General features: G+C 35.7%; 1 protein-coding gene and 1 long non-coding RNA gene across 2 annotated transcripts in view; both read left to right on the top strand.

Annotated features, from left to right (window-relative positions):
- Nucleotides 1-143: 143 nt before the first annotated feature.
- Nucleotides 144-2,179, top strand: LOC145203965 (uncharacterized). Its single transcript, XR_013853426.1, has 2 exons — nucleotides 144-1,205; nucleotides 1,429-2,179. It is a non-coding gene; the product is annotated as an uncharacterized LOC145203965 (long non-coding RNA).
- A 5,315-nt stretch (nucleotides 2,180-7,494) lies between these two features.
- The window catches only part of LOC145203958 (uncharacterized), a 34,944-nt gene continuing 16,167 nt past the window's right edge, over nucleotides 7,495-26,271 (top strand). Inside the window, exons 1-11 of the mRNA XM_080076344.1 lie at nucleotides 7,495-7,822; nucleotides 15,247-15,287; nucleotides 15,376-15,520; nucleotides 16,424-16,675; nucleotides 16,823-16,855; nucleotides 17,259-17,390; nucleotides 20,239-20,324; nucleotides 20,388-20,428; nucleotides 21,349-21,401; nucleotides 23,857-23,915; nucleotides 24,240-24,353. Coding sequence (XP_079932470.1) covers nucleotides 7,713-7,822; nucleotides 15,247-15,287; nucleotides 15,376-15,520; nucleotides 16,424-16,675; nucleotides 16,823-16,855; nucleotides 17,259-17,390; nucleotides 20,239-20,324; nucleotides 20,388-20,428; nucleotides 21,349-21,401; nucleotides 23,857-23,915; nucleotides 24,240-24,353 — 1,066 coding nt within the window. The 5' untranslated portion in view covers nucleotides 7,495-7,712. The remainder of the gene's footprint in view (nucleotides 7,823-15,246; nucleotides 15,288-15,375; nucleotides 15,521-16,423; nucleotides 16,676-16,822; nucleotides 16,856-17,258; nucleotides 17,391-20,238; nucleotides 20,325-20,387; nucleotides 20,429-21,348; nucleotides 21,402-23,856; nucleotides 23,916-24,239; nucleotides 24,354-26,271) is intronic.

The raw sequence follows: 26,271 nt of genomic DNA, 5'->3' as shown, positions 1-26,271 counted from the left end.
CTTATGGTTTGCAACAATGAGCATAAAAAGCTTGTACACCCGATCCGTCTGGAAGTCCCCGATTAAAATCGGCTGTGTTACGCAGAATAATGCGTTTCTTATCGGGCGGGATTAGAATCTTTAGAACCTGTGTTATAACTAGGGCAAATATTTTTTGACTTGTCAAAAAAAGTCAAAATTTTTAGAATAGGTCAAAAATTGTCAAAATTGTTTACAAAGTCAAATTTTTTTACAAAGTTAAAATTGTTCACAAACTGCATTGTGGTGTTGTAGAGGTTGCACTGCCAGCAAACTATTTGTTTTACACCTTGTAGCCTACTTTATACTGTTGTAATTGGCCCATTGCCCCAATTATTGCGAATCATAAACCATCAACTGAGTGAAACAATTAGGTTGATATGGCGTGATGCTCAACATACCCCAAAACGTGCAAAATTTTGGTAGGTCCCAAGTCATTTTACGGCAGCTGCAGGTTAGGTGCAGCTCTTGCTTCGGTTTTGCTGTAGATACTTCATGTATCTTTCGTTTATACAAATGTATTGAATAATTTTCGTTGTGTCTTAGCTGCAGTTTTTTGGCAGTGATTTTTTAATTAGCTCATTTCCTTTTCAGAATAGGTTAGGTCTATGTTCAGATTTTTGCCCTTCTCTTAGACTTTTGCACATTCTTTCGCTCTAGTTAGATTAGCCTAGCCATATTTTAACTTTTTGAACGATAATGCATAATTTAACTACTTGAATTCTTCATAGGTCAAAATTTTGTCAAAAAATAGTTTTTTAAGGTCAAAATTTTTCGTTTTTAGGTCAAAAAATAATTGCCCTAGTTATAACACAGCCCGATCGCGGACGGTTTTATCGGTAATGGCAGTGGAGCATTAAATTTGTTTTTTATTGGCAAATATTATTTTTGCTGTGATAATAATCGCAGGTAAATTGGGTTTTATATCAAAATGGCAGTTAATTGTAAAACAGCAAGACAAAAACAAATGCATTCTAAGCTGTGAAATGAATATGTTAAACACTAAAATGAGCCAAGAATCAAGATTGAAGTGCCTGATTGGCATCAAGGTTCTGGCAATGAAGCAATGCAAAGAGACCTTTCAGTGAGAAGAATATCAAGTTCTTACCTTTATATGAAGCAAAGTGAGGACCAGCACACTGTCATATGAGGGCTTGTAGATTGGATTTGAATTGAAATGATTCACAGTAAGTGGCTGCCTTGTTACTGCCTTTCTAAACTCAACTCTTTCTGTATTTCTGGCTGATGTTATTTTGAATTTTAGCACAGTTAAAACCCCCAATATTGAATATTAACTCTGTTTTATAACACTTAGACTGCTTATTGGTGACTAAACTCAAGCCTCTTTTGTTTAACCCATAATTGTCAAGTCAAATGAGCATACACTTTATCTTTATTTTTTTATTGCAGTTCACCATCTGGAAAAATGCTTAAAGCTTGAAAAAATCAACAGAAACATTCCATATCAAAAAAATTGAAGAAACTCTTTCATTGCGGAAGAATTTTGTCGACAAAAACAGCTCTCTCTTAAAGTGTCAGCAAAATCATTGATGTATACAACCTGTTACTTGCCTCACAGGAGAAAATTGTATGTTAAGATATGCACCACATACTTTAGTTTTACATGGATCAAATCGAAATATGTGTTATTTCTTTTCCACTGTGTTGGCGTTGATATTATTTTACCTCCATGGTGATTATGGTCTCATGTAAATTCTGAGAATGTTTTGCACTCTGATGTAGAATCGGACAGTGAAGTGATTCATCAGACATAAATTGAGAACCTCTAGTTTTGACCAGTAGTCTGCATGATAGCATGTTGTAACAATTGGGTGGTTCAACCTCATTTTTCACATGATATGCGGTTTAATTTTATTGATAATTCAGCAAATCATTACATTTTCAGCTGTACAATATTGTTTCACCTTTTTGTTTTATTTTAGTCTGTTTACTTAAAGATCCTTGTTTAGTATGTACTATGTACTTGTAAATGCAGGTTTTTAACTGACCAATCAACCAATTGCTGTGAATGTAATTATTTATTCTCTTCCCATTTATTTCTGCTTTCATATAACTATGGGACTCAACTTGAAAATGTTGAAGTGTGGAAATTGGGTTCATAAGGTGCTTTTTCCATCAATAAAGTGTTGTCCTCACTGTGCATTTGGTGTTTCATCATTTTCATTAGTACAGGCTTTAACGTGTTTGAGACCACTAACGGCTTGAGGTATATGTAAACGGTTTTTACACGCCAACTCTAAACAACATTCAGTAAACGCTTGCAAAATATCGTTTAAATCTGATCATAACCTCGTAAATGAGAGACGTGCATCATAAGCGAACGCAGGACATGACCGCTTTAAAAATGATTTTTGCGCTGTCGAATTATGTAGCCTATAAAAGCTCCAGATGACAAACGGTTTTCACAGGTCAACTCTAAAATGCATCTAGTAAAGGCATACAAAATATCGTTTAAATCTGATCATAACCTCGTAAATGAGAGGCGTGCATCATAAGCGAATGCAGGGCGTGACCGCTTTAAATATGATTTTTGCGCGGTCTACCCATATAGCATGTAGCCTACAGGCTCCAGATTTTAAACGGTTTAAAGTTATTATCAAATTTAAACGATGTTTTGTATGCGTTTACTAGCTGTATTTTGGAGTTGTTCTGTGAAAACCGCTTGTGGTTATCTTAAACCGTTTAACATCTGGAGCTTGTATACCATTGGTTGACTGCGCAAAAATCATATTTAAAGCGGTCACGCCCTGCATTCGCTTATGATGCACGCCTCTCATTTACGAGGTTATGATCAGATTTAAACGATATTTTGTATGCCTTTACTGGATGTATTTTAGAGTTGACCTGTGAAAACCGTTTGTGTTTATCTTTAACCGTTTAAAATCTGGAGCTTCTAAAGGCTACATAATTCGACAGCGCAATAATCATTATTAAAGCGGCCATGTCCTGCAAGTTTATAGTATAGTAAGTAAAAAGGTGTTTTGTTTCATACATGAGATTGCAAATAAATCAAACTGGTGTGAACAAGAAAAAATAAAATAAGTGAAAAAAAAGCTGCTCACATAAGGTGAGATAAGGAAAATTAATTTCTGACACTGCTGCATAGCTGTTTTTAAGTGGTAGCCTACTGGTAGCTATTCTGTACATCTTTTGGGAAGAATCTTTATTACTTTAATGTTATAAGAAAAACAATAAATTTGCTTGCACAAGTAAATCTTCTCATAATTTACTTACTGTAGTAGTCGTTTTTTAATCCTGCATTTGTTTCAAAATACACTACGTCATGTTGCCATTTAGGTTCACTTTGGTTTTATTAAACACTTACGACAAATTTAACAGCATTCACCATTAAAGCAACATATAGGCTACATTGGGGATACAGAACAACATTAAAAACTGAAAAATAGTGTTGCTCTGTGTATAATTAAAAACCATTCATGTCTGTAGCTGTAGATTAGTATCAGTTTGTGGATCCCAAGATAGCATGTATAATGTAATAAAATTGCGTTGATCGTAGGTGCTTGCGCTAGACACAATAATGCATATAATATGCTTTATTATGCCATTCAATTTGTTTGCTGTGTAGTGCTCATCACATACAGAGTAAAATTTTTATGTTGGTGCTGGTGGATTAAACGGGATATGTTGATATCCTAACAAAACACATAAGCTACCATTAATGAGCGAATTTTTTTACACAAAAGCTATGTCAGACTTAATGAAATGCGTGTATAATCTACCATTAATGAAGCACATATTGCAAAAAAGCCATTTCATACTCAATAAAAATTATGTTTGAATAATTTACTGCTATACAAAACCTAATGAAATTACCTTCGGCTCAAATATCCCAAATGTATCAGTCTTCATCTTGTTCTAACCCGCAAAACATTTTTTTTATACCACAACTGACATCAAACTTTGTATCAGCGACAATACTGAAGTTAAAGTAACCGCATAGCAACCTAGACGTGACGTAACGACAACCCGCACAATTCCGCTCTTGTGATTGGCTAAAAAAGTCCGAATTCGAATTCGGAAACATTTTGGAAATATGCCTACCGCTCTGGTGGGCGAAACGTTAGCGAATACAAGTTCTTGAAAACAACAACTAGTATTTTGTTTAGCATTACACCAGTTGAACGACAAATTTGTTAAATGATGTGATTTATGGTGTTAGATTAGTTAGAAGATTTTCCGTCAAACCGACGTTTACCTCTATGGGGCGCCGTTGTGGGAAATTCATATCTAAAGGTATGGAGAATTCCCACAATGCACCGGGTAACTTGCCACGCAAGATAGCGTTGCAAGTTAGCTAAGTTGCAGCAACTTAGCATCGCAAGTTATCTAAGTTGCGACAACTTAGCGTTGCAAGATAGCTAAGTTGCGGCAACTTAGCATCGCGAGTTAGCTATTAGCTATCTAGCTAAGTTTCGTTGCAAGTTAACTAAGTTGCCGCAGATAACCTAGCTTGCGGCAAGTTTGCTAAGTTGCTGCAAGTTAGCTATGTTTCGTTGCAGGTTAGCTATCTTGCAGCAACTTAGCGAACTTGCTGCAACTTAATTTATTCGACAACGGCGCCCCATACACCTCAGAACGTCTTGATTTGGGTCCCTAATCGACTTCTTTTGAATTTGCGTTTTGAAACTATTCGACAGGGTTTCTTTCGGTAATTTCTTTTCCTGCTGAACCTCTCCCTTTTCCCCTAGTACGGGTGGTTAGATTCTTGGGTACCATATTAACTCGATTGTAAGCCGCCCTCGATTATAAGCCGCCCTCGATTGTAAGCCGCATGTGAGGTGTTAAAAAAAATGTAAGCCGCCCTCGATTGTAAGCCGCATGCTGGAATTTTAAATATGATTGTTTCTTAATACATCTTTCTGTTGTTATATAGTATGACTATTTGCGTATATCTGTTAGTTACGTTGATAACTGTACCCAACAGAACGTATATCGACGCATAATCTGTACACGCATAACTGTTTTATACCCCAAATAATATAAAATATTAACTCGATTGTAAGCCGCCCTCGATTATAAGCCGCCCTCGATTGTAAGCCGCATGTGAGGTGTTAAAAAAAATGTAAGCCGCCCTCGATTGTAAGCCGCATGCTGGAATTTTAAATATGATTGTTTCTTAATACATCTTTCTGTTGTTATATAGTATGACTATTTGCGTATATCTGTTAGTTACGTTGATAACTGTACCCAACAGAACGTATATCGACGCATAATCTGTACACGCATAACTGTTTTATACCCCAAATAATATAAAATGTTGGGGTGTAGAAATAATTTAAAATATAAGCCGCCCTCGATTATAAGCCGCACAAACGGCAGCTAAAAAACAATATAAGCCGCGGCTTACAATCGAGTAAATACGGTATCACCAACATCCCCCCCCCCCCACGCCAAGCGAAATAAACACAACTTAACATGATGTCTATAATGGGGACTTCCCCCTTTTAAAGAAGAGGTTGCCATAGGCAATGGATTTTTGGCTGCTTGACTGTAGAATAGAATTGCAGATCCTCTTGGTCTTGAGCAAAGTCTATATAAAACACAAGTTGTCCAACCTATTGTTACGCAATAAAGCCTATGTAGCCATTTTGTGTCCAAAATGATACTGTGGGTAGAGAAAAATAACACATAAATTGTCTGATTTTTACAAACTGGAGAGCATAGACGCGAATTTGATTCGCCAAATTGAATGAAAATTTCGAGTTCTAACATTTCACCGTAATATTAAAAGCTAAATTGCTGTTTTTCATGTAAATTTGGCCGCTTAGTTTTCATGTAAACTTTAAATATTTGCGTTCAGCGTGCATTATCACGCTCAAATGTTAGAACCCAAACGTTTTATTCGATTTTGCCTATCAAACACGCGTTAAATCCCACCAGTTTGTAAAAATCAGACAATTTATGTGTTTTTCCCTATACCTGCTGTATTAATTTGGACACAAAATGGCGTCCATGCGGCTCTATCGCGTAACAATGGGTTGGACTACTTGTGTTTTATATATACTTTGGTCTTGAGTAGGTTGCCAGGAAAAGATGCGTTTGACCGAGATAGAAACTTTGAAAAATAATACATTGATAAAATCGTTTTATTTGCCTTGTTACCCTGCTTTTAAAAAATACGGCAATGTAGTATAGTGGCCAGCCTGCAGAACATGGCAGTTCCCGACGAGATCTTGTGCGTGCAGGACCTTCATGTCCCCCGTGCAGAACAGCATTCACAGTTTTCACACCTTCAGGTCAGGGCATATTTATATATAAATCAGAGGCATATTGAATCTGAATGCACCAGACATATTAAATGTGTTATACCAAGTCTGCAGTTGCATTCAATCTCATCTTTTTTTCTATCAACTGAGCTGCTTAGAGGTAATCTCGTGGAAAGTGAAATTACAAGCACTTTGTCTGCCTCACACAGACACATGTCAACTTTGTAGTCGGGGATCAATAGTTTGAATATATGCTATACATATATGTCCAACCACTTTTGCATAAAAATTTGATGGATTGTAATAAAACTCTCACAGCTGGTAGATACATTAGTCATCTAGATCAGTGCTTTTCAACCTTTTTTAGGTTGATGAACCCTTAAAGTTGTTGTGACAAACTCATGCACCCTGTTTACTTAAAAGGTAAACTGAGGTAAAAAGCAATATGAAAAATCATTATGCATATCATCAAGTCAATTAAACCGAGCGGTGCTACCGAAGTTTTACACACTGATCAAAACTTTTGACAGAAATTAAAGTCAATCTGCACTGAAAGTGTGAGACATGAACATTTTAAACAAATACAAAGGTTCATTTATGCATCAGTTGAAACCTACATTTTTTTTCTAATATCCTGAAAGACAAATGTTAATGGTTCATTAAAAGTTTGTGATGCACCCTTGTATACACTTTCATACTGGTGCACCCTATACATATTTTGCACACCGGTTGAAGAGCACTGATCTAGATTCACCATCTGTTTTGTTAAACTTTATGAGCCTGCTGTTTACCTTGTTAGCCCTAGAACAGTTTTCATATGTTTTTTATGCTGCCTGTTAACACCAATGAAAAGTTTTTGTGGTGTAAAAGTTTTGTAAATGCTGATATTTTATTTGTTTGGCTGTGGAACCCCAGCGATTACCCCACAAGCTCATCATATGGAAATTGCTCCTTTTCTTCTTGTAGACTTTCTGGGAACAGGGATGCTTGCATTTTACCATATTGTGTGGTAATTAACAAGTGCATATGTGCACACATATTTTGCAAAATCGCTAACTGTCTAATGCAGCATACTGATAAAGTGTATCTACTTGACTTGAGCTTACCACTCAGTACTTAAAATGGGTCAAACTTTAAACAATTTCTATATGTTATTGAATAGTTTTACCTTAATTTTATCACTGTTTTGAACCCACATCACAAAACATTCATATGTTTCCTCATAAAATGTGTAGTTTTGCATATGTGAGAATCTCCAAAGTTTCTGCATGCAAAAATAGTTACAAAAACATGGTCTAATAACTTAACCACAGATGCTTTATATTTGCTCAGCACAAACTATTGAATAATAAAAAAGTCTAATGTAGTGAACTTTCCACAGCCTTTATTTAAACAACATATTGCAAGCAAAAACTATTTGTGCAGAATTTACTGTCTTTTGTGAGCATGCTTTTTGAAAAAGAACATTCTTTTTGTAATTTGCAATTATGTCAGCATCCTGTTTGCTGGAAAACAATGAGACAGTCATTACTTAATTCCCGAAAAGAACTTATTCGGTAAGTAAATTGAACTTTTACTCTGCTGTATTATTATGAGTCTCTGATCTTGATTTTACTCATTTTTTTCCCTGTTTTCTTCGGTGAAATTTGTCTATACACTTTTGCATGAAATCTTTGGTGGATTTAGATGAAACTTTCACAAATGTGTCATCTGTTTCGTGTGACTTCATATCCCCAGTATTTACCCCGCTAGCCTCCAAAGTGTAAAACGTCTTGTATGTTGCTGGGCACTACAAACGAAAGGTTTCTATGGTGCAATAGTGTCCTAAAGGCAACAGAACATATACATATGTCAGGGACGGGCAACTTCTCCAGTCGACGGGCCTGATATGGGAAAATGAAGTACTTGGCGGGCCGGATTCCTGAACTGATACATTAATTGCGTATTTATCCAGTGTTTAAAACGGAATTTTGACGACCCAAACCAAATACATTCAAGAACATCACAAATACAATACAGTCTTAACAATCTAACTGATATAACATAAAATTATTCACCACAGCAAATTTAATGCATACACCACAGACTTAGATACTGCTGAAACACTAACTAAACTACACGTCAGGGTTGCCAGGTACTGTCGACTGGATTCGGACAGTATTTGTCTTAAAATCAGACATTTTAGGACAAAAAAAACAGAGCGTATAATTGCTAACAAGGTATCAATATCGAGGTGCCAACTGCCATTTTTTGTGTGTTTACGTTCCCTACACTCATAAGCGACCAGTTATACAAAATTGCAAAGTGGCGGACGTAAAATATGACGTCACTTATGCATGCAACCACAAGAACTGAAATCCAAACTTAAAGCCCAACAAACTTTCCATGTTCGAAAAAAACGATATGTTTGAAATAATATTTAGTTGGCAATTGCAACACCTTGCTGTAGCGTTTATCATTGGTTTCGCAACATTTAAAAAATGTTTCGGTAACTTGTTGCTTCATATCACCTTAGATAACCACATATTACAGTACAATTGCATTGTACACAACAATGGCCAAACATTCACTGGCAAACAATTGTGTTTAATGTCATAAACAAGATACTAACCAAAACAAGTTGCACTTTTAAACCACGTTTTGTCGTAAAAAAGGGTTTGCAACCTTCAAAAAATAGGAAGGAGACAAAAAGTTATTCAATCAGCAAAATTCGGACATATTAGGACAAAAAACTAAATGTCCTAATGATTTTTAGGTGTCGGACACAGCATGTAAAATTAGGCCAATTTATTGTTTTTTTGTCCGATTTTTAGGCCACCTGGCAACCCTGCTACACATGTGGACACAAAGGAAACCGTTAAAGCAGGCCACACACATGGCTGGCAGTTATGACGTAACAATGGACTTATGGTGCAATGGTAACAACGGCGGGAAAGTTTTTTGCTATTGGGGAGCGCTACTGTCCGTTACAACTATAATTTGACACAGTAAGCATATAGGGGGAATTGTGGCAGACTGTGGCCGCATGCCACATTATCATGTAAGACCTTAAACCAGGGGTGTGCAACCTTTTTCGTCGGTGGGCCATATAACCAATTTCAGACATCAAGCGAGGGCCACACAATGTTTTTCATGTACCGTATTTACACGTTTTTTACGCTACTGTTGGTGCGGCTTGCGTTATAATATCATGTCGATATTATTTCCACACCCCTGCGTTTTGTTTTATTTTGCGTTTAAAATCAACTTGAAAATGTTACAAGTAAGTTGCGCCGCAACAATGCCTTTGACAACAAAGTAATTGTTTACTAGACAATGAGATGTATTACGTCACATTCGGTATAGATACGCAACCACCACCTAGTGCGCATAGAAGACCATAGGTCTGGGTGAATTAAGTTTCATGCGCTGGTTTAGCTTATTCTTGTTACGTGTAGCAACTTAGGAGATTTACTGAAAACTAGCGGGGATTTTTTTACTAAAATGTGCATTTTTACTTGCTCTGAATCAGAGTGTTGTTGAGGGCCACACTAACAGGCTTGGCGGGCCGGATTGTGGCCCGCGGGCCGCGGGTTGCACACCCCTGCCTTAAACTGTCTACGGGCCGCTCAAAATCGCGCCGCCGTATGTTGCCCGCCCCTGACATATGTGTTTGTATATTGCTGGGTTTCTGTAGTTTAGCTTATGATGTCAAAAGCATTGACGAATGCTGCTCAAAACACCTTTAGTGGTCAAAAAATGTGAACATTGTCTGATTTGGATAAACTTTTGTAGAACTATAGTTTGAGTCATTGTGGTTGGGTTATTTGTTAGTTTGGGTGTGAAACCCCATTAGTCACCCCACTGGCCCTCTAAAATGGGTAAACTTTTTAAGCAACACTTTAACAATTTATAGGATACACCATTTTGAAGTGTTGATTAATGTGTTTTACCCTGTAGCCCAGTGGTTCTCAAACTTTTTAATAGTCGGGGCTAAATGGTTGTTTTTTAAATGTGTAGGGAGCCGCAAAAAACGAAATCTTGAGAAAATCACTTAATTATTACCTTGAAAGCTAAAATAGCAATCTTTGGTGGTTTTCTGAGGTTTCGTGGGAGCCGCAAAATAAGTGGTTGGGAGCGGCATGCGACCCTGAGAGACGCGTTTGAGAACCATTGCTGCAGCCCCACCATTAGGGATGTTTAAAGTCGAAAACTGGGTGTTCTAGAATAATTGTTTTGAATCCAGAATATTGAATGCAAGTCTTATATCATCGGTTGTTTACGGTAATCATTAATCTTGACAACAATAAAAGCAAACTGCTTTAATACCCCATAAAAAATATTTCTTCATTTAAAACAGTGGTTCCCAACCTTTTTTGTTACATTCCTCCCTTTGCCCATTTTCGAACTATTCATTCCTCCCCATAAGACGAAAAACAAATAGGCTAACATAAAAAATTATAGCAATTTGAAATAGACCTTATAATTAGGGATGTCCATTTCAGAATCCTTTACAACCGGTTCCAAATGTGAACCGGGTCCAAATTATAATGGACATAATAATGTGTGTACAAAAATATTGTGTAACATTTCCAATGTAAATTTTTTTTACAGTTTTTATGAAATTCCTCCCCTGAACTCCTAAAATTCCTCCCTAGGGAGGAATTCCTCCCCGGTTGGGAACCACTGATTTAAAATGTAAAACAAGAACCATCCAAAACAAAGTAAACCACTGGGAAAAAGCTTTGCACAACTGCACTGAAACAAAATGCCTCAACAAAAGCGGGAAAATCCAATGCACGCTGAGCGGTCGCATGTGTGTGTGCGCTCATGAAACTGTTTCGCATCGAGCGCATGCACCCGTATTCGATAGAACCACAGTGGCAATAGCACATTTCCACTACAATTCGCGTCTATAACGTGCACCCTTAATTTTTTTCATTGAAAATTAGCATAAAATTTTGCGCGTCATACTCGAATAAATACGTTTTATCCGCCCAATAAGCCGACTCCAGAAAATTATGTCGAAAACGTAGGTCCTGAAAAGCGGCTAATTAGCCGGAAAATACGGTACTTGCAATAGCCGAAAACTTTCAATTTTCGAGCGGATTGGTCGCACCTATATTTAAAAAAAAAATTTAAGGAAAAAATTGCGACCCATCTGCGAGTATGTATGGTAAGCACCTGCATTTTTGCAGTACAACAGTTGAACTTTGCAGCATTTACTAGGGGTTTCGAAATTTTGTCTGAAGTTAAGAAATGACCCAAACGTCATATGTTTTGGCATCACTGTTTGTGTTATATATATTAACAGATGTTCCCATCTAGTTGCTGCCTAACCATAATGCCCTGGTTGTTGATTTTTTTTGTTATCAAAGTCAGAAAACAGTTTAACGCCGGCAAGACGTTGCAAAGCCCATCGCATAAACATAATCACATGATGAAATGTGCAACAAGTATGGGTCCCCTTCCATGAAAGGGACCCATATTGTTTTTGTCCGTATTTTTTTTCTTTTTTCTGTCTAACACTGGTTTGTTATACGTATTTGGTCATGAACGATTGCTTCGAATTTGACCCCGAATGACCCAGCGGTTCACCCACAGGCCCCCAAGGCATAATTTTTTTAAAACATGGTTTGTTATATCCGTTTGGTCAAGAAAGAGTGCTTCGAATTTATCTAAATTTTAACAGATGTTAGTTATTATTATCCTAATTTGATTTTCCTGAAATTCGATCCCGAATGACCCAGCAGTTCACCCACAGGCCCCCAAAACGTAAAATTTTTAAAACATGGTTGTTATACGCGTTCGGTCGAGAAAGAGTGCTTCGAATTTATTTAAATTTTGACAGATGTTGGTTATTAACCTAAATTTGATCCTCCTGTTGGTTATTAACCTAAATTTGACCCCGAATGACCCATCGGTTCAACGACAGGCCCACAAAACGTAATTTCTTTAAATCGGCTTTACTGAGTAAAGTATATAATCTAGGACAGGGGTGGGCAAACTACGGCCCGCGGGCCGCATGCGGCCTGGCAAAGGAGTTCATGCGGCCCGCCAAATGTTAGTAAACTTGAACGAGAAAGTTACCGCGAAACGCTAAGTAGTATTATGAGCATAGGCATAGACGTAGAGTTTTATAAGATACCTGAGTGTGACTTGCCGATACCTATGCCATATGCAGTATCTGTACCCGTTCCATACTTTGAGACTAAACACAGATACTTTTTACCTGCCTTAGCCTGTAGTTTGTCAAGTTATTTGTTACAGCGGGGAAATAAAAGTAAAAGGCAGGAAATAGAAGCGATTTATGTTTTTAAATACAGCCACTTTGCAGTGTTGATGCCAAACCTTTGGTCACTTTGGAACAAGTTTAGGTCGTTGCAGTACTTTGCAAACGGACATTAAACCGACCTTCAAAATTGTTAACTTAGACCCGCACAACTCCTAAAAAAGATGGATACTAAAAGCGACTCGCATTGTTTAATGTTGGCGCAAAGAATTTATTAACAAAAAATTGTAGTGTAGTCTATGTTGCAACAAATTCCTGTTTATTTTAAAACAATTACAATTATTGCAATTCAACCAATGTTTGTACGCTCAATGAAGTGACAACAAACATGTTTGTATTTAGCTGGAAACATACTATGTTAACATTTTGCATTAAATATACTATGAAGCCCCATAAAATTGAGAAATTTTGAATGCGGCCCTTGCGCTGAAAAGTTTGCCCACCCCTGATCTAGGAGTTTCATGCTGTGTTGGTTGGTGCAATGTAAGGTATTCTAAATAATTTTCAAACTTTTTAATGGATTCACCCCTTGAACCCCTAAATAATCGGTTTTAGTTTTAGGCCAGAAATACAAGCCGTAATGTGCTAAAATGTTTAACATTGAGTTGCTCGTTTGTTATTTAAAATATCAGCCAAATCTATCAAGTGATTATCCGTAGGCCTACAGCCTTAAATATGTGTTAAAAAGTTTACTAAATCTTCTGATGGAGTTTAACACTATCACTCTGGACCCAGGGGTGTGATTCACTGATTTACAGCTCAATGCACAGCGGGTAATAAACAAGCTTGGTTTACAGCATACAATTGTAGGCTTTTTTGTTGGTCAGAATGAGGTTATACTTGCACGTTAAATGCAGTTTTTCTAACTCAGTCTGTTGATCTTGATAGTTTAACTTTTATTCCTTTTGTGTTGTTCCGCCATATATTAACCTTTATGCGTTTTATGTAGAATCGGAGCTAGCAAAAAGTAAAAGCAAAAAAAAATAGCAAAAAGTACAGATTTCCTTGGAATCCAAACATAACCAGAACATTTGTTTACCATAAATCTGCGCTAACACATGTGTGGGGACCCATTCGTTTTTGCTTGCAAACACAATCATATGTGTAGATCAAATTATGTGTATGGTAGATTGGTAAATATGATACAGAATATATATTATGGAAGTATATTAGAAAGCCAGTTTTCTAGTCTCAAATGCCCACTGACATGACACCGACGACTTCTTCAATGTCTTTTGGGACCGGCATAATGGGTAAACATAACGCATGTGTTTAAATTTTACCAATGGCGAGAGCACATATTTATATTGGTTACAATTACCTGATATAAAGGGCAAAAGGCTGAAACTCATGGGTCCCCACATATGCAAAGTTGAAAATAATGCATTTCAAGAGATAACCATGAAAAGTTTGGTGTTATTAAAAGTACAAACTGTACATATCTGATTCAATTCAGACATTGTTTGAATTTTGTCCTATTTGAAGTTATATTTCAAGGGGTAAATAGTGGTAAAATAGAGCAAAACATAGCAATCATCACCTACAAATAGCAAATTCTACAAGCTGTCCAAAGTTAATTTAATTTGAACTTTGTTAAAAAAAATTCACCCATTTTAGGGGGCTAGTGGGGAAATTGTTTGAGCTATAGGAGTGAAACACAAAAATCAACATCTATAAATAGCAAATTCTTTAAGCTATCCAAATTTTATTCAATATAAACAGTATTTAAAAAATCTACTACTTTCAGTGGGCTAGAGTGGTAAATGTTGGAGCTACAGGGTTGAACACAACAATCAACACCTAAATTGCACATTTTACAAGCTATCTAAATTTCAGCCAATTCCAACATTGTTTAACAAACTCACTTATTCAAGGGGGCTAGTGGGGTAACTGATTTTTGACCCAAACGTTTATATATGAAAACACAATGACCCAATTAACAGTCCTGTAAAATTTTGTCTCAAACAGCGAATGTTTAAAATTCTTTCCACTAGAATCGTTTTTGGGCAACAACAACTTAAATGCATCTGATGGCATAAGGCTGTTGACAACCCCCTAACTGCCATAGTGCAAAAACACCCACCAAGCAATCAACAAACACAAGTAACATATGCCTGGCTTCCCTTATAAGACTATTACACCTAAGAAACCTTTCGTTTGTGGTGCCCAACAACGTAGTGGGCTAATGGGGTAAATGTTGGGGCTACATGGTTAAACACAACAACTGACACCTATAAATGGCATATTCTACAAGCTATGTAAATTTAAGCCAATTCAGACACATTTTTTGAAAAAATCACCCATTATGGGTCTAGCGTAGGGTTATCAAGACAAAAACAACAAATCAAGTAAAATAAAAAAGGGGTCCCCTTCAGGGAAGGGCACCCATAATTAGCTAATATAAAGCTTTTGTCACAAACTATGACATAACTGCAATGTGATTTGGTGTTTAAATTGTCTTTAAAGTAAAAATCAAAATTAGAAGATGAATAAAGAGCAATTTTGACCAAGCAAAAATGCAAAGTAAATAATTTGGATTACTTGGTGCATTTTGTAAAAAATATCATTGCAAACCATTTGCACCTTAAGTACTATCCAGATTAGGCGAAGATCTGTATCAACTGAAGTTTAATGTATGTGGAAAACTATGTGTTTTGTTTCAAAATAAAATGCTTTTAGTTCCAATATTTGTAATTTATGTTTCTGCAGAGAATATAAATTTATTAAAGGTGACAAGAAAGTTATTGATGGTAAGTGTGAAATACGTATATTTTACATGTGACTAAAAACATTAACATGCAATTTAATTACCAACTTGCACTATATACTGTTACTTAGATGTGTTACCATGTATATCCATCCTCAACTTGGGACAAAACTGTTTTACAAAATCTTTACCTTTTAATAAACTTGATACACCCACAACCATTTCAAGACATGATGAAAACATCATGCAAAAGTTTCACTGGGAACCTCTCAACAGGTAGCATTAAATATTGGATGAAGTATTTGTAGATTTTATCTGACATGAGCAGTTGTAGTTTGATAAAGTGCTGTTAATGGGGCCAAAGCAGAATATTACCTTTTTTGATCGGTAGAGCTACTAACACCACAACGAGAATCACAACTTTGCCTTCACAAGGGGGCGTAAAGAGCTGAATTTTTATTTAGCGGCTATAAATGGGTTGGGAAATAAGTTTTTAAAATTTTTACATTAGTACCTACTTTTTTGGGTTAGTTTTATTGAATTTTAAGTGCTAATACCTTACCCTGACCCTAATAGCCCTAACCGTGAGCATTTTTTGAGATATAACCAATCGATTTTTGGGTGTGATTCTCGATATGGTGTTAGTAGCTCTACCTTTTTGGTTCAGATGAAACTGGTTAACCCCAAATCGGTTAGTCTTGCCTATGATTTATCAGGAAAATAAGTTGAATAAATGTAATTGGGTGAATCGGTAAAGACAATTATTTGGGATGATGAACTTGATTGTAAATTTCTGTTTTAAAGACCCACAGCCATTTTTTTAAATATTGAGTGATAAAAGAGGTTACTTTAAATGTGTATTGTAATACTGAGGACAATTTTGTTTAAAAAACTGTGTTCTTGAGGAAAAGTGATTTACTTTATTTTCGGACTAGGAGGCATCTCTGTTGCCTTGAATGAGCTTCATAACAACCTTATCTAGGCTGGGGCAATCTAGTAAAATGGTTAATTGGGTCAAAACGCTTGGCAACTGGAATCCTTATTAACTGGTTTTGTCTGTATCATTGGGTTATTACAACCAAAGAAGTGTTTGAGTTGTAAACTTGATGTAAAAACATTAATTATTTTATCTGTTCACTTTTATGTACAAATGGATGAAATTGATGTTTTATTTTGAAGAGGCTCATTACTTGAAATTACACCAGCCCCAGCTAATACTCCACTACAAAGTTCCCATGGATTTGCTGAAATGAAAATGCCTTCCTCGCATGGATTTGATGAAAATGAAACGAACTGGGAGCACAAAAATACCCATAAACAAACTAGGGTTCAAAACAGTTTTTACATGTGTGCCAAATTTGATGTCAAGCTTTGTCATCAAGTTATAAATTCCAATAGAGCATATACTTGGACTTCTTCCACAAAAAATAGGTATGTGAAAAAGTAGCTAATACAGTATAAATATATCTATACACAAAGAAACACCAAAACAAATTAACATATTTTGCAAAACAACTAAACTGATAAAATTGTGTGCATCATGAAGTATGTTTACCCAATTTTTACTTGTTTTTTTAGCAAAGAATCTTCACGCCAATCACCTTTACCAAGGTAAGGGTCAAACATAACTTGCCAAAAGTGTGTTGTAAAATATATGGGTACCTACAGATGTGTCCCTTAAATCTTGACCATGACTGGTCAAACCATCAACCCACAGGTCTCCAATGTAAGAAATATAAAAATGGTGCTAACATATGATGCAGTGCAATCATTTCATTGGGTACAATCCATCTGTGTTTAGGAAGTTTTATTTTTTACAGATAGATACGTAATAAATTTAGGTTACAAAAATGCATATCTGTAATTACATGTAATATTATCTGTATCTCTCTAGATGCCATTGCCTTTTTAACACATACTTCTATAACTAAATTATTAAGTTAAAATTACCAGTTGATGAGTTTCATTGGGTGATTATTTATGATGACCAAGGTATTACAAACCTTTTTTATAGATTGGAATCAACTCTATGTAATTCTTCAAGAATTAATTTGCCAGAAAATGTTTCCACTCATCACAGTCAAAGTCTTGTGTTTGCATCAAGAGCTAAAAAACAGATGAAAATTAACAATGCAACGGGTAAACTGTAAGTTAAATTAAATATTTTTTTAATATAAGGCAAAAGAGGTTCCCATTGTAGGGATGTTCAAAGTAGAATAACTGGGTATTCTAGAATAATTATTTCAAATCTAGAATATCGAATCCAGTTCTTATATTATTTTGGCTGTGTAATCAGTGATTACTAATCACCAATCTTAACAACAATGAAAGCAAAGCAGTTTAAAACACTGTCAAACATATTTTTCATTCTGAATAAAAAATAAGCAATCAAAACAAAGAAAAACACTGGGAAATGCCCCAAAATGTACAAAGTCATGGAGAAATTAGCACAACAGTTAAAAGCTAATGCCTAACAATTTTATTTAGTGGTTTTTATTGCCCTCAGTAGGAGTAACTATGTTGCTGAGGTAATTTGGTTTGTTTGGTGGTAGAGGACTGACATAGACTCCCTAGTGGACAAATGTACAACGTTTAAGTTAAAACAGCTGCCAAAAAAACAAGCACCCTAGCAAACAAAGTTTGGACAATGGGTGGTTAGGATTTTAAATCCCTATTAAACTACCTGCGCTTCTGCAAAAGTTCAACCTTACAGCGTTTACTCACTACATTTTTATGTTTATCTGGGGTTTAACGTGACGTTAAAACCTAACGCATGTGTTTACATTTTACAAACCATAAAAGCACATCTTTATATCGGTTCCAATTACCCTATATAAACAGCAAAAATGGATTTGAATCCAGTCAGATTCGGATTCGATATTCTGCTTTGAACATCCCTATTTTCGTGTGGTTTTGACACAAGAAGCATTAAACACATTCTCAAAATTGTAATTGTTTTGCATCCACTCATTTATGTGGCATAATACAGGCCAACTTATCAAACAGATACTTGCATTTTTTGCACATCACTAGTGAATAGTATTTATGGGTCCCCTTTCCTGAAGGGGATGCATCTTGATTTCACTCAGTTTTTTTTTCTTGTTTTTTTTTCTCCGGTGAAGTTTGTCCATGTTCTTTTGGCATGAAATCTTTGGTGAATTTGGATGAAAAATTAACAGATGGTAGATATATTTATGCAGATGTGTCCTCTGCTTCGTTTGACTTGATAACCCAAGTATTTACCCTGCAAGACCCCAAAGTGTAAAACGTTTTTGTATGTTGCTGCGAAAGATTTCTGTGGTGTAATAGTGTAATAAAGGCAACAAAACATACGCTACTTGTGTTTGTGCATTACTTGGTGGACGTTTTTGCACATGCTAGTTAGAGGGGTGTTAACAGCCTTATGACACCAGAAGCGTTGACGAATGTTGCTAATAACACATCTAGTGGTCAAACTTTTAAACATTCAGATGTGGGTAAAATTTTACATTACTGTTGATTGGGTCATTGTGATTTCGTATTTTATACTTTTGGGTGTTGAACCCCATCAGTTACCCCACTAACCCCCGAAATGGGTGAGTTTTTTAAATGGTGTCGGAATTAGATGAAATTTGGACAGCTTGTAAAATTGGTCTTTTATAGGTGTCAATTGTTGTGTTTACCCCTCTAGCCCCTAAAAAGGGTGATTTTTTTAAACAATGTCTGAATTGAATGAAATTTGGACAGCTTGTAGAGCAGTGGTTCCCAACCTTTTTGTAGTCACGGCCCCCTTTTATAAATTTTATGCACCTGCGGACCCCCAACATAATTTCCTGGAAGTCTTTCTTTGTTTTGTTTTTTGCATTATACGGTATTACACATTTTTAAGCAGCATTTTAATAAACTTTCACAGTCCTTAAATCTCAATGATGTTCCGTACCGTAGAAGTCAACGCAACAGAGAGATACATTTTCTAGTGTACAAAACTTGAAACAAAGCACTATAAATTCTATTGTTCATGTGTGTTGTGTTGTCACAATAGAGATAACAATCACAAAGAAGTATTTTTTCCATTTAAGGTGTGATACACAGTCTGCACTTGTATGCATGATTGTTAAATCGGTTTGAAATCTTACAAATATTTGACTGTTGGTTAATGGTACAAAACAATGTTTGCCTACATGGACCCCCTAAAACCATCTCACAGACCCTTGGGGGTCCACAAACCCCAGGTTGGGAACCACTATTGTAGAGTGTGCATTTATAGGTGTAAAATGTTGTGTTTTACCCTGTTGCCCCAGCATTTACCCCACTAGCCCTTCAAAATGGGTCAATTTTTCAAGCTATGTCTGAATTAAATGAAATTTGGACAGCTTGTAGAGTGTACCATTTATAGGTGTAGAATGTTGTGTTTTACCCTGTTGCCCCAATATTTACCCCACTAGCCCCCCAAAATGGTTCAATTTTTTAAAAAATGTCTGAATTAAATGAAATTTGGACAGCTTGTACAGTGTATCATTTATAGATGTTGATTCTTGTGTTCAACCCTGTAGCTCTATCATTTACTGCACTAGCCCCCAGCAGTCATGTGCAATTCGCTATTAATAGGAGCTGATTGTTGTGTTTTAGCCTCTTTTCTCACTATTTATCACTTTTTTCTCAGATAAACCATACAATAGAAAAAACCTTCAAAATTGTATGAATGAACTGAATTTAAATAGTTTGTACTCCATACAGCATATTTATTTATGCACAGTACCAATCATTGTGTTTGACCTTACACTACCAAACTTTCTCATTGTTATCTCTTGAAATGTATTATTTACAACTTTGCATGTGTGGGGTCGAAAATAAGTGTCGAAAATACATTAATGTTTCTAAATAGGTTATAGTGTATATGCAAGGGCAATATGTGCTAAGCCACCCTTCTAGTTTTGGATGGATACAATATTTTTGTTCAAATTCTATTGGTAATAAATTTTCTTATTTTGTTGTGAATTTTAATTTATTGTTAGTTATAGAAATGATCAGTTACACAGAGGCAAGCCCAGATCTTTACCTAATTCCAGCATGCAATGGGGACAATCATTTATATGGCCAGGTAACTCATTATTTCCAAAAACAGAATATTGAAGCAGAATTTTAATAACATATCTTGTTGTAGAAAAAACACAGAAGCAAACAGGCCAACCTTCTCTTGTTTTGGTATGTATGATTTTAATGTTAACCCAACCAGCATGAATGCAAACATTTGTGTGATTAATTTTGGTTCATTATCACATTTTTCTGTTCAATGTATTTTTGTTTCCCCAACATGCAAAAAACAGTGTTTCAAACTTTCTCAAATTCATACACCTAAAAGATAAGTATCTAAATTTGCCCTCACAAACTTTGATTTCACAGGCCCAAAAAACATATTTAATTGGTTCTGTGATACACACCTTTTCATTCTTAACAATTGATGTCATGCCATTGGATGGCAACATGTTGTTCTTGCACAACGCTATAAACAGAATGTCGCAAATCCCATAAAGAGGTTACTATTGGCTTTACCCTGACACCGCCAAAAGGTTTCCGTAGGTCAACATAGTCGCAGTTAACAACAATTATTGCTTCCCTGTTAGATATAGTCATTTAATGTGCCATCTGTTGCGTTTAACTGGTGTTTACCCTTTTAGCTGGTGCTTATCCCGTTATCTGGTGCTCACCCCATTGGCCAAGTGTTAAACCGCTTTCAAATGTTTTGTATGCTGGTTGGTACCACAAACAAAGTTCCTGTGTTGTAATAATCACAGGTTTTCAAACATATGTTATGTATCTTATGTCAGTGATCTACTTTTATTAAGTTGTGGTAATTTAGAAGATGGCTGTTAGGGAGGTGTTAAGTCTTATTACATTAGAAGCTGAGACAGTTGCTATTTAAACCACCACTAGTGGGTTAATTATTTGTATAAAACTTTGCTTGAACGCTTTTGGGAATTTGGGAGATAAAGTATATTAGTTGTTTGGGGTAGTGGTAGTTTAATGACAACATAAAAAGTCAACTAAGATGACACTATGTATTGTTGCATAAGCAAATATGTGTATACTATAGTTTATTGGGTAAAAGAAGCAGCAATTTTTAGGTATCCAGCAAAAACATGACACAACATGAAGAACATGAAAACACATCTCTAAGGTATTTTATTGCTGCTTGATTTTATTACATGTTGTTTATGTATGTTTTTCTTTTGCTGGGGCAAGTACCTGGTATCAAGTATTATTATGGGTCCCCTTCCCTAAAGGGGACATATATTGATTTTACTCAAATTGTTTTTTTTTCTTCCCAAAGTTTGTCCGACTCGTTTTTCCATCAAATATTTGATGGATTTGGATGAAATTTACACAGATGGTAGATATAGTTATTGTAGATGTGCATCCCACTTTGTTTATGTTAATAACCCCAGTATTTACCCCGCTAACCCCCTAAAATGGGTTATTTTCTTCTCAAAGTTTGTCCGACTTTTTCCCCCATCAAATGTTTGATGGATTTGGATGAAATTTACACATATGGTAGATATAGTTATGTAGATGTGCATCCCACTTCTTTGTTGTTGATAACCCCAGTATTTACCCCGCTAGCCCCCTAAAATGGGTATTTTTCTTCCCAAAGTTTGTCCGACTTGTTTTGCCATCAAATGTTTGATGGATTTGGCTGAAACTTATAAAGATGGTAGATATAGTTATGTATATGTGCATCCCACTTCGTTTGTCCTGATAACCCCGATTTTTTTAAACAATGTCAGTATTACATGGAATTTAGACAGTTTAGAGAATAAATCATTTTAAAGTGTCCATTGTTTTGTTTTATCCTGTAAGCCCCACTTTTACGCCATTAACCCCTAAATATGGGTAATTTGTAAACATTGACTGAATTGGATAAACTTTTCACGGTTTATGTAATATGTCATTTTGAGGTGTCCCTTGTTAAGTTTTGCCCTGCAGCCAGATTGGTTACCCCATTAGCCCCCTAAAATAGGTAAACTTTATAAACAATGTCTGAATTAAATGAAATTTGAACACTTTATAGAAAGCACCATTTACTATCCTTGCTGTGTTATAGCAGTTGCACTCATAAACATTCATAGAAAAATTGACATGCCAGCACACCTACTACCTTGTTGCACTCATGATGTATTTTTTGTTGTTTATTTGATGCTTCTACACCAGCCAAAATGCTGGCTAATTATGGGTCCCCTTTCCCAAAGGGGACACATATTTGTTTTTGTCCGTATCAGCATACTTTTTTTCTTTTTTCTGTTTTAAATTTATTCAAATTTACACAGATCTTAGTTATTGATCCAAATCCTGAAGTTTAACCCCGAATGACCCAGCAGGTCATCCACATCAATCCCCAAAACATTTTTTTAACAACTTTACTGACTAGTTTTTACATGATCTAGGAGTTCCATAAATTGTTGGTTGTTGCAATCTGAGGCATTTTAAAAAAAATTTCAGCTTTTTATTCGATTCACCCATTTTTTTACTCTTTAAACCCAAATGGTTACCTTTACAGCCCATAATATGTGTAAACTGTAAAACCCAAGTGAGTAATTCACTGGTTTACAATTGTGGCAATTTAATGCATAGTGGGAGAACGCTGCTTGACACGTGAAAGGGCGTTTTACAATGCAGTCTTTTTGATGATTAGACATCAGCGCAGTAATGCTATGTGGTTTTATTAAGTTAGCATGCATATTTTAATTTTTAGCGAAGGTTTTATATCTTAGAAGTGATTAAATCTATTTAAAACCGTCTCAAAAGGTCATTAAACGGTCAAGCTTGTCGAGTTTTTTTGTACATCATTAGCATGGTAGAATAGTAAAAAAGCAGCAAATAATGAACTCAAAAGATTGGTTTAAATTCAACCATACTTTGAAACTTTTTGTCCACATTGTTTTTACATTGATAGGATGTTTTACATTAAATGATAAAGAAGAACAAAAAACAATATACCTAGTTTCATTGGAGGTTTAAGACTTTGTTTTAGTCAAGTTTTGTGTCTAAAGTATGATTTGAAACAATTGAAAACTTTTCTAAAAAAAGAAATAAACAATTTCTTTTAATAACCCTGCATAAATAAATCTGACGAATTAGTAAGCCGTGTTGTGGAAAAACTATTTGTTTCTTTGTTGTATTGTGCATGTAAAGATCACTTACCGTATTTTACGGACCATAAAGCGCACCCGATTATAAGGCGCACTGTCAATAAATTGCTTTGATTAGTTTTTTGTTCATACATAAGGCGCACCGGGCTATAGAACGCAACGTATTTTAAGGAGTATGGGTTACCGTATAAAGCTCATTAAACAAAGCAATAAAGCACTACTTGGTCCATACATTAGGCACACCGGCTTATAAGGCGCACGATCAATTTATGAGGAAAAAAAATGATTTAAGTTGCGCCTTATGGTCCGTAAAATACGGTAACTGAAATTAGGTAAATATTTATTGTGAGGAAAAATAGAAAATAGTGTATGGGGTTAATCATTGAAATATGAATTAGCCACCTACAAAAAACTTTTTAGCTCAAAAATTGTTATGATATCTTAAAGTAAAATTATTATTGACTGTTTCAATTGTTGTGTTATTAGATGTGATGTGAAGAGAGAACATGTAAAACAGAACATACCAAGTTTTTCTGCACCTTCAGGTATGATAAATAAAAGTTTTTTTTTGTGCTTTTTCTCATGCGCAGCCATTTGTTATTACTTTCCTTGTCCATTATTTTATGTTCTTTATTTGTATAATAAAGCCTTCTTTAAATAGTTTAGTTAACAAAGAGTGGTTTAAATAAGGTAAAAAAAATTAAGTATTAATTAGTAAAAACTTTTATTTGATACTAGCCTTAGTGGATGTTACGGAAACTTTTATGCAACACACTATTTCCATTGAAGTTACATTCAATTTGCGCCGCAAGAGAAACCAGTTACAATTAGAGAAGTTGCGCACTTATTAATTTTTTTTTTCTTCAAAGAACGGATCAAGTTAACCAAATCTGCGATGGCAACAATATCTGATACAAAACACAGAGAAAGGATACTTCCTCGACCATTTCATTACACAAGAAATGCTCCAGATATTAGTCTTTGTATGTCATGGCAAACTAAAGTTTAGCATGACATCGTTCCCTCTATTACTAGGCACCTTATATCTATGATCACTGATCTATCTACATTTTCTGTGATAAATCAGTGCTTTTATTTCAAAATCAGTTGACGCAAATTGTTCTAAAAAGAGATTTGGTAAAAATAACAGTGTATTACCCAAACAAAAACCTTTAAGCACCTGATGGAACAACCATAGGTGAGTATTGAAGAAATATACAGTTAATTGGTTCACCCACAGCCCCCAAAACGTGAAATTTTGAAACGGCTACACTTACTAAAGCAAATGATTCTGGAGTTTCATTCTTTTTTGATTGGTATATTGCAGCGTATTTTAAAGTATTTTGTAACTTGAAGTTGTATACATCCATTTTCACCCATTTACCCCAAATATTTGTTTGTTTGTTCACATGTTTATGAGGTCAGAAATACAAGACTTAACCTGCTGAAATTTTAAACAGCTGTGGATAGGGTGCTCCTTGTTGGCAAAATTTCAGTGCAATCAGCTCAGTAATTACTCTTACAGCCCCAAATATGTTTTTACATGCTGTCTTTTGTCAAATTTGTGTGCGCTAAGTGCACAGCTGACGCAATGGGAGTGATTGACGATAGTGGCGCATGGAAAAATGCCTCTGCTTCACGCATGAACACAGTCGTCACTGGACCATTTTCTCACTGGTTGGAATTAAGATGTTACGATGTTAGTTATATTGCACTGTAAACGTTAATGTAGGTCAACTTATTCGTGTATCGAAAGCGGAGCGACAATGCAGCACGATTTGTTACACCTGTGTACTGTGACTTCTCAAACTGAAAGGACATAAAAAGCCCAGCTAAGCAATCGTATTGTTGGTATGTAGAAACTTAACGGCGCCAGGGAATGCTATGTGCAGATTAAAAATGGATTCATAATTCAAAAAATGCGGATTTCATAATTCAACAAACAAAGGGCTATTAAGGAAATAAAATGTTGAAACTTTGTTAAAAGTTTAAATAGTTTGGACTCATCCATCCTCTGGAAAACAACGCGCAACTCCATGTCGAAAAAAGCCCAATTGGGTGTGAAAAGCGCAAACCTGCTCACTGAAAAGCGAATATCTGGGCCTCACGCATAACTGGACGTGCTATCAGACAGTCTTTTTGCACTGTGCAATTAAGATTTGTTTGCAATTGTTGTATCTTGCAGTTTTGCGTCTTATGGCGGCTAACGACAGACCCCTCCTGCCGCGATCGGCACCATATCTTTATCTAACAACATTCGCACGCCATGAGACAATGAACGCTGACGGAAATGAAACAGTGAAAAATCGACGCACTATTCCAGTTTAACAATGATTGTGCCCTATTTTTACTGTTACCAAATCGCATATGCACATGTGTGGGGACCCATTAGATTATGCTTGCAGAAACAATTGTGTTATAAAGTGCCAGGAAAAAGATGGGGACCCAATGAAATGTAGGTGCCAAATATATATCCATTATAAATATAGTAAATGGTATATGTGATACATCGTTAAATATGATGTAGTATATATAAACTGGCAATATATAGGAAAACTACTATTCTAGTTTTTGATTTAAATTGTTTTTGTTTTTACTATTTTGTGTTTTTACTTGTGTTTTAATAATGTCCAGCAAGCACCCCATTCACCCCAGACTTTTATATGCTGTTCTGCTTTCTCTTACTCCTGTTTTTGTGGTCTACAGGCTGTCTGCACCCAGCTGATTGTGTTAGGTGAAATGTTAGTATGAAATGTATACATTTAGTCTGACACAACATGGGTGAAAGTCTTCACAGAGCAGTTTGTGTTGACTAGTTCTGACACAGAGGCACTACTCTTCGTCATTAATATCACAATAAACTGCCTTTGTAAAATAATGCAAAAACCTTGTTTTCTCTTT

The sequence above is a fragment of the Phallusia mammillata genome, chromosome 8 (genome assembly GCF_965637545.1).
Source record: "Phallusia mammillata chromosome 8, kaPhaMamm4.hap1.1, whole genome shotgun sequence".
Lineage (NCBI taxonomy): Eukaryota > Metazoa > Chordata > Ascidiacea > Phlebobranchia > Ascidiidae > Phallusia > Phallusia mammillata.
The sequence above is the reverse complement of the archived record's forward strand: the minus strand, read 5'-3'. Positions and strand labels throughout refer to the sequence as shown.